Raw genomic sequence first — 13,045 nt, forward strand, 5'->3', positions numbered from 1 at the left:
CTGTATTGCTCGTGTACACACGGGGCCGCAAGTGGAGCGTATGGTTCGTTGGGCGCGCAACACTTGCGTCATAGCCGCTCGCGTGCGAAAGAGAGAAAGAGAGAAACGAGAGCTTGCAGCAGCATCCCCGTGTTGAAAGCTCTCTTTCTCTCTCTCTCTCTCTTCTACGAGGTGTATACTGCGCGGACTTGGGGTTACTTGAGTGAGAAACGATTTCCCGGCCGAATGCTCATAATCGGCGGACGCTCTTGTGCAAAAGGGGCTGCAGTGCGGGGGGCAAGGGGTATGTATAGAGAGAGAGAGAAAGAGCATCGAGCTATCGACTGTGAAGAAATCGATGCCTCCTTTGACTTTAGCTCGAGCTGCCTGTATATATGTATGTATTGTACATCGAGACTCTTACCTTCATCGGTCTCTCTCTCTCTCTCTATCTATCTGTGTCTGTCTGTCTGTGCGAGTGTCTGTATAGAAGGTAACGAACGACAATAGCCAATAGTGAATGGTGCGAATGAAATTCGATTTAACTTGCTCTGCAGTATTTGCACGAGACGTTCTCGCCTCGATTTTCTCTACAGCACGTGCCGTTTCGAGAATACGACATTACCCCCGGGGAAAAGCTGACAACTACTCCCTCAGCCGAGCGACCCATAATTTACCACAGAAATGTATCAACAATTGGCTGGATTGAATTTTAGCCTGTGCGCGCTTGGGAAAATTAGCGTTTGAGAAACGGAAGTAGGCGGCTTGCCTCGAGCTCGCCCAGCTTTGCCTTTCCTGCCGCGATGTATATTCCGCTGGATAGATAGAGAGAGGCATGAGGTACACAACGCGTATACCTATACAGCGCAGGAGAGTCTTTGATGTGTGTCGCGTAAGAGCATATCGCGCTTGAATATTCAACGAATAAATAAATTTGCCCGCTTGCTGCAAGCTCGGTGTACGAAGTCGCGCTGGTATAGTGGATGCTTCCGCTTTTCCCGCGTTCTACTTAATATTCAGCGAGGGGAAAAAATTGCTCACTCGCGAGCGATCCGCCGGAAATACGCGCGAGCATACGTAAGAGGCCGCCGCCGCAGAGACGGAATACGCGATGGCAACTTAAATCTTAAAATCTCGTGGTAGCCTACACTCGTATATCGTATACTTGTTGGATCGCTCTCGTGGATATACGTCGGATCATCATCGATCCAGTGGATGCGTCCGCGTATAAATCCATGTAAGACAACCTTCGGCCGAGTCGGAAAATTGAGCGAAAAACTCGAGACAGCTCGAGCTCGTCGCTCGTGTATGTGTGTGTGTGTGCCTGTTATACATTTTGCGCCTGTGTCGATGTATTTGGCTGTTATATTATAGCTTTATAACGAATTCAGGCAGTGCCAGAGCTAGCGCCGTCGTCGTCGTCTTTTTTATCTCTTTCATGCTTCATAATTTCATGCTTGCGACTACGACGTCAAAGCTGAGTGGCTGTATACGCTTGGCTCGCTTTTGCATCCTATCTGTGTACTGTGTGTGTGTGGGTATACGATACACGTGTAGGTATTGTGCGAGCTGACGCTCTTCTCGCGCGCGCACACACACACTGAGGCGAAAGAGAGAATTTGGCAGCAACGCGAGGTGGTGTCTGCGAACTACTTTGACGCCTCGCGCGGAAAGAATTTCCTTTATACCCTACCCCCGATCGAAAAAAAAAGAGAGAAAAGAAGAAAATTCTATCTCGTATAAAGCGATCTTAATCAGCCGCGGCGTTCGCTGTCGCTCGTGTGATCGTATACCGAAATACTTGAATGACAACAAAAAATTCGCTTGCGTAATGCTTTTAATCATAGAGACGCGAGAGTCGTCATTAAAAGCGCGTCTCTCGTAGGCGTCGCGTGCGTCCCGAGCACACAGCAAAACAAAAGCCGCGTCTAATACGCGTAATATACTCTGTCAATAAAACACGTTTATTTTTTTTATTTTTTTACACATGCATATTCATCTTCCGCTTGGCTTGTTTAATAAGACAATGCACAAGAAAGAAAGAAAAAACGACAAATTGCTGTCGTGCCGCTCGTTTGTATACTTTTTGTCTAGTAACGATCGTAAGATCATCAGCTTGAGGGGAGCTTTTGAGAAAAAAGGAGAGAAAAATGTGCAAGAAAACCGGTGGCTCGAGAGCCGGAATAGTCACAGCACGACCATGCGCGACGCCAGCTCGCACTGGCTTGGCTCGGCCCGCCAGCTCGTCGGCTGTTTCGCCTCTTGCTCGCTGCTCCTCTTCTGCTTCGCCTCACTCTTGCCAAAATGCGGTGAGCATGCATCGTACATTTAAATATATAATCGAATAATCTTTTATTGCAGCGGCTATAATGTATCGGGCAACAGCTGCGCGCGATACGATTATTCGCGAAATGAGAATGATTAATAGGGCGCGCCCGAAAGGGTGAAAAATCGCGCGTTAGGTGAGCGAACATTTTTACTCTTGTATTTCTCGATGCAGCTCTCGGCGATCTCCATTGCCACGTGAATCTGACCCGAGACGTCGGCGAGACTCTCGTCCTCAGGCCCAACGTCACGGAGTATCTGTACCCGCGCGTCCAGAATCCGGCCGCCGTCGAGCTGCAGAATTTTCGCAGCGAGGTCCGGCTCGTCTGCCCTGGCGGCGAGGAACTCACGGCCCGCGGTCTGCCGCTGGGCCTCGGCACGGCCTATCTGCGCTGCTCGGGCAACGACACCTTCGCCCTGGCCGGACAGCGGCTGCCCGTGAGATTCGAGGAGATCGGCTGCACCAGGGCCTCGATGCCGCTGGCCCGATTCCGACGCGTCAATTGTCCGCCCGGCATGAGGTGCATACAGACCGGCTATCAGCTCAACGTCTTCAACTTTTTGCCCATCATGGACGTGGTCTACGATCCCGAGGCCAAGACGCCCATCTGGAGCCACGCGAAAATCGTCGCGGCTGTGCACAGTCAACAGACGAGTATATGAACCGATCGCACTTTTTCAAGTATTTTCGCGTACACAAACGTCGTGGTAAGTTTCGAAACTTTTCTTCCAGATTCGGGTATGTTCGCGTACAGACCAGGTCCTGTGCTGCAAAATGACACTTTCGACTTGATGGACGTTTACAGTGCGGAAAATCAGCGCCGAGTACTCATGTCCATGGATCCACGCATCATATCGGTCAACGATATAATCAGTATGATATACGTTTTTTTATATGAAAAACAATCACAAAAACAAATTTGGCATTAGAACTAAAATCTTGATTGAATTTTTCGTCAATTGGGAAGGCGCTTAAACAATGGACCCTTTGATTGATACTTTGTCTTCATTTCGAATGGACGTATGTCGCGAAACAAAACGTACTAATTTAGGGCGATAGAAGCGCACTGAAATAAGAGTAGCATTATCAAACTAACATCAACGCACGAAGTTCAATATTTGATTAGCTTGTGTAATTTATAATGTGCTTCATTTTACTCCGAAAATTCATTAATATTTTGAAAACTTAAACTTTGCTTTTACATTATGAGAAAACGTTGGAGGAGCCTTTAACGTTACAATTATCAATGAAAACATTTCTATCGATCCTCGAAACATGGATATTGCATATATTTTTGAAAATTATCTATTCGAAATGCACCAGTTTACGCTCGAGCTTCGAGCGGCTCCGCGAGCGGTCCTTATTGTTGCGTAGCGCTGTGGCAAGCACGTCAAAACAGCGCGTATCGGGCAAAAGCTCCGAGAGGTCAGGGGCGATGTAAACAACAGAACAAGCACGACTCTGAATGCTCTTCGCCAGTCTTTACGTGTATAGCTTAAATTTAATTCGATAATATTTATCAATCATTATCAAAGGGCAAAATTAAGTCAGTATAATTACATCAATGAGAATTGACATAATATTTTTCTCGCGTATACAGTGAATGATAAATACGTTTTTATCGTTGATATCATTTATATATTATTACGAAAAAATGGGGCATTGAAAAATGTTTCAAATGAAGAAAAGCTAGGTGTTTTGTGAAAATTTGCAGTGACATGGTCATTTTTATGAGAATTTTCTTTAGGTTTTCCATGCCCCAACAACCAAAAAACAACTTAGAGAACAGTTTTGGGCTTTGTTATCGTTCGTACGTTTTCTCATGTTGTTGGAACTTCTTTCCACAAATATCAAAATTTCAATCACGATTTTAGCCTCGAATTTTAAACCTTTTTCCCTTAATTTTCTCTTTTATACTCTTTTGACCTGTGGGTCAGCTCGAGACGCAACTGTTGACGAATCACTGAAAGCGTCCGGAGGGCTTGTAAAAATCAAAATTCCTGAAATAATTCCTTCTCGATGAGCTCACCTTTTCCCATCGTTTTGTATGATGCAGCGAACAACGAACTCGATACGGATTATCTGGTGGAGAGTCCCCTGATCTCGAGTCACGATCTGTATTACGGTACCCAGCAGAGAAGCACGTATCTGCAGGAGAATCTCGTGCCAGTCTGGAAAAGCGTGCACGACGGAAATTGGAACTACGTGGCCAGCATAGTTCGCAAATTGGGTAAGACTCGGTGTTTTTATTATTTATTTTTTTTTTTCAATCTAATTTTTCTCGAGGCTGGAGCAAAAATATTTATATAAAATACGCTTCCGTGTGTACAGCCAGCGATCTATCCACTGATCTGGATGTCTGGTCGGGCGTCATCGTGAGCCCGCACCAACAACCGACGCCTTCGGCCTTCGGACTGCCGGTTCAGCGCGACATTTACCTCGGACACGACTCGCGAAATCGACCGGTGGTGCCTGTGCCCCGTCTGCTCTTCAAGTACGTGTACGATCGTCGCGGCCATCGGGGCCTCGTCTTCGTCGTCGTGAACGAGCCCCACAGGTACTCGGATCGAGTCCTCGGGCCGGGCTACGTCGTCTGCCGACGCCAGGCCGTCTGCGAGAATCTCTACCCGGACTTTGTCAAGCCGCAGATGGGCTACACGTACTGCTGCACCATCGAGGATTTCATGGACACCGCCAGGTCTTTGGCTCTGCCGGTTCATCCCGGCACCGCGTCCATCGGAGGCTTCAGCAATGACATCGTTCGACGAAGCTGACGACTGTTTGTAGTTTAATTATGTAATCGCTTCGGCATATTTTATGGTGATAATAAATTTTGAATAATTGTAAAACATTTCTTACCTCTTCCTGCGGTTGCAAATTAAAATATCTCTTTAAATGGTATTTGTTGCCCTTTCACGTATTTTCATAATCGCAAACAAGTATTTATTCTTTAGTAAAGAAGTAAAAAAATTATCCAGCCTTTTTTAATTCATTCAATAATTCACTTTCTCGATAAAGTTCGAATATTTATCTCATTTACAGTGAGCTCGGACCACTGTTTGGAATTTCACCAGTGTATAATAGAACAAATATTTGTTTCAATACTATCGTTTTTTATGTAGCCTCTTTCTAACTTTTTACGCTATTTACTTTAATATTTAAAAAATAAATAAAATGCAACTTGGGATCGTAAGAAAAATATTTTTCAGATTGACGTTTTTCTTTTGATGATATCTGCCGTGTTATTTCATAACATGATGGGTTGTCGAAAATTGCTGCGATCAAGTCAATCGAAGTAAATAAAATATCAAGTATAATTTGCAGAAAATTTTCCAAAATTTCGTTGTTATTTTATAAATTATTATTGAATAGAAAACTGTTTAAAATTCCTCAGCGTACCTCTTCTGCGTGTTACGTGTATCAATGCTCAAAAAAATAATTGACGTATTTTATAAATATTTTATCGACGATCAACCTCACATCAAAATATATTGTTGAAAGCTAAAAATATGTTTTTTGTATACCCACGAAGACATCGCCTCACCTTATCAATGCAAACAGTCCGATGTCTTCGCTGGGTGGTAAGTGTAAAAAAATTCGCTTCGAAAATCAAACTTGCGATTGCCAAGCTTCGAGCCCACAATTTGTTTATCGATAAAAATCGTTGGACAAACCTTGGATTTTGATAAAAAGAGAAAAAAATTAATAAACCCGTACATTATATAAAGGAAGAAAATTGCTTCCGGTCACAGTGCAGTCGTAGCAAGCTCTCAGCAACGATGATTGCTGCCAAGTACACGGTACTGCTCGTTCTCATAGCCAATCTAGTATTAATACAAGCCGGTACGTTCTTTATTTTTCTCGACTTTTCTACAATTTTCCGAACGATTTTTCCGTACAACTCTACTTTTTTTTCATCTTTTTATTTTGTACGCATATCAATGTCGGCTTTTTGGCCTCGAATCGCTTTGCAGCTAGTCTCAAAGATGTAGGCAGCGAGTTGAACGAGGCTCCGGCCCCCGACACCGACGTCGCCGTACACGAGAAAAAGGACAAGAAACACGTGGTCGAAGTCGACGAGGAGGTGGTCGAGCCGCACGCAAAGGAAGAGAAAGTGCACGAAAACGTAGAAGACGTCGTCGTGCACGAGAAGAAGGGTAAAGTTCCTAAAGTCCAGGATGACGACTTGGACGTCGTCGAGCCGCACGCGGCCGATCCCGATACGATTGGCGAGTGCAACTTTGACTTCGTGAAAGATCTGGCGAATCCTTACGTGCTCTACCTGAAGCCGACCAGCTACGACTGGTTCTACGCCATCGGCAAGGGCCCGATCCACAGCAACGCGGGTCCTTTCGCCCGACTCGCCTGCACAGCCGGTAAAATCACCATCGGCAGCGAATTGACCAAATACAAGTAATTATCGAGCATTATTTTAAAATTATCGTCCCGTTCTTCTTCTCTGAGAAAATAATTCTTTCGCCCAAGATCGGTGCTGGTGCAGTGCGTGAACGGCAAAACGGTGCAGATCGTCGACACGGAGATCCAGGCGAAACTGCGCGACATCGGCTGCTCGGCCTACCAGGAGCCGATCACACGGCTGACGAAGCACGAGACCGTGATCGGCAAGACGATAGCCCAGGTGGGCTTCAGGGTCGACTCGACCCACTTCGTGCCGGTGATCGACGAGATCGCCGTGAGCCGCATCAGCCGCGGCTACATACCGCGCTGGGCGCATTACTCGGTCCTGCCGCTGGCCTCGATGAGCGAGCAGAAGGCCAAGTCCAAGCTCAAGCTCAAGTACGGGCCGCTGTCGGGCGAGACGGATTACAAGCTGGCCTACGACAGGATGTACCAGAGACAAGCCATGAAAGTCATCTTCAAGGGCGATAAGATCGTCGACAAGTACATGCCGCTAAACGGTAAGCAGCTTTTGCTCTTTGATCAGCTCCGTTGAGCTTTGGTGGTTATTCTGACCGATTGATTTTGTCGCGACCAAAAAGGCAGCGACTACTTCGCGCCCGCTCAACTGGTCCAGCCCGAGGACTTTGTCTTCGAGGCGCAGTCCAACGCCACGGTGTTCTACGAGCTGACCACGCCCGTCTGGCAGAGCGTAGCCGAGGGCAACTGGGCCCTCACCGACCGCATAATCCGCGACTACTCGCGCAAGCACTACAGCAAGGTCGACGTGTTCTCCGGCACGTACCTGGCCCTCTATCTGCCCGACAAGATCGGCCTGACGACCTACATCACACTGCCGGAGGATCTGCGCCCCGCCCAGTTTCTCTTCCGCTACGCCGTCGACCGGTCCACGCGCCAGGGCGTCGTCTTCGTCACGGTGAACAATCCCCATCTCGAGTCGGCCGACCAGCGCAACGTCATCTGCGAGCCGCTGGACAAGTGCCAGCAGGACTACAAGGAGTTCGCCGACTTCAAGCGGGGCTACACCTACTGCTGCAGCACCGAGGACTTTGACAGGCACGCCAAGAGGCTGGGCCTCCCCCTGGTCGAGCCCTACCCGGCGGCGGCGGAGGCTTTGTGAATAACCGCCGATAACGTAGCTTTTAAGAAATATTTTGTTCTCTTTGGTTTTTTTCTCTTTACCAGTGCAGCGATATATTGGAATAGACGATTCGTCGATTCTCAAAGTGTGAACATTGTCGAGAAGTGAGCGAGATGTAAGCGCGAATGTTTTTCGTTAATAAAAGATTCTTTAAATGACATTTTATAGCGTGTTGTATAAATTATTCCGGAATAGGTTAATTAACGCAACAGCTCGATAGCATACCATAGCGATCTGGTACATAGACTTTGTAAACTCACTCTGGCATTCCACTTAACTCGGCCATCATCGTCATCTGCGGGCCATCTGAATATTATTCTTACTAATTTCTAACTATTCAACGAAGGCGCATAACTCCGCCCAAAGTATTAACCAACCGCATCGGTAAAGTTATACGACCCAGTTTTGCGATCGCAAGACGCGTATACGCCGCATACGAGTACACGAGTTCAGGTCTAGCTACAGCTCTGGATCGAGCGCAACAATACGACATAGGATCATGATAATATTATGGCTGGGCATCGATACACGTCGTAAACTTCTCATTCGTGTTGCTCGAGCCCTGTATAATTACGAAAATACTCGCGGGCGCCCGTGCACGATTTGCCCCGGTATTGCCGCAGCAGCAGCAGCAGCCGCAGCCCGGGCAAATTAATGACGGAATCTCGCGCATAAATGATCAATCGTTCATTGTACCATCGCGCGGCTCGCGGGTAAGCTGCGCGAGAGCTGTAAGAGAAAGAGAAAGAGAGAGAGAGAGAGAGAGAAAGAAGCGCTGCCCCCGCGTACTGCGTATGATAATGAAGAGGATAGAGAAAAATTACGTCCCGGAGAGAGGGATTAATTCAGCTGGGCTTGCGGGCGAAGGGGCAGGAGGAGACGAACTGCCGCTGTCATTGGTAAAGCTGCCCTGTACAGTGTGCACCAGTGCCGGGAGTGCGAGAGAGCCGAGCTTGGCTTATTATATTTCAAAGATATTACAGCTAGGACTTTTGCGTCGCGCGCGTATATAACGAGCAACGCTTCGGTTTATTCTAATTTTTTCTTCTCCTTTTTTCGGGCTCGCTTCTACTTTTCTCTTTGGGCAAAAAAAAGGAACGAAGACGTACAGTGCAGCGATTCTAATTTACTCACCAATGTCCAAGATGCACGCTTTGAAAAATAATTAGCTCGAGCGAAAAAAAAATTATAAATCCAAGTATGCTCTATTTCGGGCTTGCTAACATAACAGTAATTGTAATCAACGCGAGCTCGTCGAGCTCTTGGAGCTTTAAGTTACACCGAAAGTGTGAGTTTGGAATCGAGGGGGATCAAAGCGTCGCGTTCAACGCGTCATATACGTAAATAAACATACACACGTGGACAGTGTCGTCGAAATTTGTTTTTCGTTTCCAATTTCATCTTTTCATTTACGCATTCTGTAGACATAAAGCTCTTTTCGGGATAAATACTGCAAAGCGGCTCACGGACCAGTTATTATCATTATTATCCTTTTTTTTCGGGGGCTGCACACACACACACACACACACACACACACAGAGCCACCCTCCAAACCAAACGAGCTGCTGCGAATTTCAATTTAGCTTCCTCCACGCACACACGAGTCGCTGCGCGCGTACATCCGATTAGCATTATTATTCATAATTATTCAGACAGCAGGAATTAACAACTCGCTCTTCGTGCTTGCGCATAAGTGTGCGTGTGTGTGTATTTCGAGTTTGTGTGTTTGCGTGCCAGTGTGTCGATGCGCGAGCGCGAGTAAACTTTCCAATTAAAACGCGTGTGCTCGTCGTACTTGAAGCGAACGCACAAATAATGCTCGAAAGCGAGAGAGAGAGACAAAGCTCAAAAACACGACGCACTACATTGTGTAGGCGAGAGAATAGAGCTTTTATATAGATACGCTGGATAGGTAAGTATAAAGAGCGTCCTATATAGGCGCAGCATGTGGAATCAATTAAACGATGAAAAATTGTACGTGACTCGGTGTAATTAGGCTTGAGGTAGTCTCGGTGGACTACTCACCCATACACGGCTAATGTCATTCTATATACGTTATTAATTAGTTCCTCTATACACTCATCTGCGATATGCGAATCGAAGACGTATATTAAAGAGAGAGTCTACGAGAAAGGCTCGAAGCTCCTAGAAATACATGGTGAGCTTTGCGCATTCGCACGTGTGTACAGTGTTTTCCTTCGGTCCGCGCCGCGATCAAAGTGAACAAAAAAAAAATAAAATAAAAAAGAAAGAAAAAAACAGAGAGAAAGAAAAGGGGAATTAATATTCTTCGACCTATTTTTTTTCTCTTTTTTTGTTATTTTCTCGTTCAATGGTCAGAAAGTTGGCGCGCGTGTGCGTCGACACATTCTTTTATATACCTCCTATAGAAAAAAAAAAGAGTCGAATTTATCAATTGAATCATCGCGGAGTTAAAATAAAATGGCACTCGACCGAAAACTCCAGTGGCATATACATAGAGGAAAAGAGCGAGCCGTTCTTTGGACGAGGTGATTCGCTATACATATACGCTACATCGGAAGAAAAGTATCCCAGTCGAATCGATATACAGTATCAGGCAAAGCACTCACGAAACTTTTCTTTTTTTTTAGCTTTCAGCGCTCCAGCGACGTCGTATACGTGGTATACGTACCGTATTTTACCTTCGTAAGAGATCTTTGGATTTTTATCGCTCTTGATTTCTTTTTTCTCCCTGTGTTTTATCTTACATTACACGCGTAGTACTCTTGGCTGGAAATATTTAATAATTCGTGAAATTACCTTCGTTTGAAAATAAAATTATACGCTATTTTAATGTCTAAAATGGAGAGAAAGCTCGCACTCTCTCGTAGATCTTGAGCGACTTGAAGCTCGGCTATTCGCGGCAAAAGAATAATTTATACAGAACAGCGGATTAAAGCTCCTAACGAACCAGAATCGATATATAAGCTACCGCCTAAAGGCAATAGCAACGGGCACGTGTCTAAATGCGTACGTATATATGCGCGCGTGTGTATGCGTAAGTTTGCCTTATTATATACGTTTACCACGTGCACTAGGGGACACATTGAATGCCGAAGGTATACCGTACAAGCACGAGTTCGATCCGTGGCTGAATTGAATTCGAGATTTTGCGCGGAGAGATCTGAAGAGCTGCCGCAATTGACAGAGACGACTTACACCCCCTTCCCGCTCAGCTGCTTCAGCTCACCCACATAAGCACTCGATTAATCTCTATGATTTATCCATTAATTTCCACAGCTGTTATTGTATGTATTTATTCGTTAATAAATTGCGACAGAGCGTGAGGTCGTATGTGGGTCGGTCAGCGATTTATCCTGGCAGGATTTAAGCGCCCAAAATTTTAGCGCCAATCCAAATATACAAATGCGCACACGTCCAAGTCCGCTCTATGCGTATGCAATACGTGTACGCAAATCGAAACGATATCCGAGTTTCGAAAAAAAATCCAAGTGCTTTGCGTATTGGTATGCAGGGCGCACCCGTCGGATTCATATTTCTGCCTGCGTATACAACAAATACAAACGCGTCCTTTTGCGTGCCCCCACACACGCATGGCCGTTCGGGTCAAAAACAAAAGTTTTCAACGCCTCGATGAGAGCGAAAGAAAAATAATAACAACGAGAGCACGCGTGATCGGCGCTTGCGTTCATCGACGAGCTCGTCGCGCGTGCGGCATACATAAAAAAAATGGAGATTGTAATTCATATTTTCCGGAGGTTAGCGGTGGAGAATAATGAAAAAAGAGGGAGAAAAAAAGAAGACGATGAAATTAAAAAAAAAAAGGCGAGTTAAGCGAACAAATAAGCGCACACCTTTATAGTCGGCCAGCCTGTGTGCTGTATGGGCTGGTTGTGCGAGCTTATAAGGTGGAGCGCGGGACAACCTTGAGTAGTATAGTTTACTCCTAGGATGCTAAACGACGCCTAGCTCGCTTTTGTCGCACGTATACACACTCGCGCGTGTGTATGTATGTAGACTCAAACAAGTGGTGGACTTTTAATTTTAGCTCAAAAACTCGCTACCTATGCGCGCGTTCGATATATCCAGCCTCGGAGAGAGAAAGAGAAGGCGAAAAAGAAAAAAAAAGGAAAAAATGATCGCAAGAGAGCTAACGTATCGGAGCTTTGTAACCCTTCTCCTCTGTCACTTTTCTCTCTCTCTCTCTCTCTCTCTCTCTCTCTCTCTCTCTATCCTATCTCCGTTTGCCCTCTCCAATGTGATGAACTACACACAAGGCAGATCAGCATCGGCACAAGCAGCAGCAGCAGCAGCAGCAAGTCTGTGTGTGCGCGCGAGCGAGCGAGTGGCGAGCTACATCGATGCAAAATAGAGCGTGTACACTTATTTGCGCTCATAAGCCTTTGAGGTTGTGCCATACCGAGCTGCTGTTGCCGCTATCGGGTCGCGTGTATAGTCGTATACATGCGAGAGAAGGGGACGCGAGCGAGCTTGCGCAAGACTTGCCATCGCATTAAATGTATTCCTTTTTTTTTTTTTTTTGTTGCCTGCCAACACCCGCGAAAAAAGCTCGACGCGAGCTTTTACTCGGTGGATAATTTATATGTCTGTATCGGCGCACCAATTGTCTCGCGTTCGCGCGCTTTCGTCGAATACGTTGCCGACGGAAAATAATAATACGGCAAAAAAAAAAAAACGGGGGTAAAACAAGTCTCTACATAACGAGCGAAATAAATAACGAGGCGAGGAAAAAAAACGTTACAAACAAACATCTGTTAAGCAGCAAGTTTTTATCTGTGTATCGGCATACATTCGGTGTGTACGAGCGACCACCGTGGCGCGTGGAAACTTTTATCACGCTTGTACATCCGACCGATATTTTAATAATACCTCCTTGCGCGCGCCTCTCGCCGCGTATACGCTCCTAACTGGTCTCTTACCGCTACTACTACTAGTACTACCACTTGGAACTCTTTTGAGGAAAATAAACGTGTACGTAGCAAGGCGTACGACTGGTCTCTTCATTAAGCTCGTCTTAAAAAACACGTTACGTAGCCGTACAACGCGGGGAAAAGTTTTCACTGTAAGACGCATTTTTTCTTTCTCCAGTGCGAGAGAGCTTCGAGTAAAAAAAATAACTCGGCTCAAACTACATTTTTTATTTTTAAATTGAAAGATAACACCGAAGTGCGTGAGTC

At 45.9% G+C, this 13,045-nt stretch overlaps 2 protein-coding genes across 3 annotated transcripts; both read left to right on the forward strand.

Annotated features, from left to right (window-relative positions):
* Positions 1-1,990: 1,990 nt before the first annotated feature.
* On the forward strand, positions 1,991-6,298 carry LOC106652060. Of its 2 annotated transcripts, XM_023458417.1 has the most exons (6): positions 1,991-2,288; positions 2,480-2,959; positions 3,038-3,178; positions 4,362-4,535; positions 4,637-5,125; positions 6,280-6,298. In XM_023458417.1, exons 1-5 carry the CDS (start codon positions 2,006-2,008, stop codon positions 5,077-5,079), a joined length of 1,521 nt encoding a protein of 506 aa, XP_023314185.1. In that variant the 5' UTR covers positions 1,991-2,005; the 3' UTR covers positions 5,080-5,125; positions 6,280-6,298. The 2 variants fall into 2 exon arrangements, with proteins under 2 accessions (XP_023314185.1, XP_014226288.1); XM_014370802.2 differs by lacking the exon at positions 6,280-6,298 and having other exon boundaries at positions 4,637-5,278.
* Positions 6,085-7,909, forward strand: LOC106652008. Its single transcript, XM_014370725.2, has 4 exons — positions 6,085-6,148; positions 6,280-6,718; positions 6,791-7,224; positions 7,306-7,909. The coding sequence occupies exons 1-4, from the start codon at positions 6,085-6,087 to the stop codon at positions 7,842-7,844; spliced, it is 1,476 nt and encodes a 491-aa protein (XP_014226211.1). The 3' UTR covers positions 7,845-7,909.
* Positions 7,910-13,045: the final 5,136 nt, after the last annotated feature.

The sequence above is a fragment of the Trichogramma pretiosum genome, unplaced genomic scaffold (genome assembly GCF_000599845.2).
Source record: "Trichogramma pretiosum strain Unisexual culture from Peru unplaced genomic scaffold, Tpre_2.0 scaffold13, whole genome shotgun sequence".
Lineage (NCBI taxonomy): Eukaryota > Metazoa > Arthropoda > Insecta > Hymenoptera > Trichogrammatidae > Trichogramma > Trichogramma pretiosum.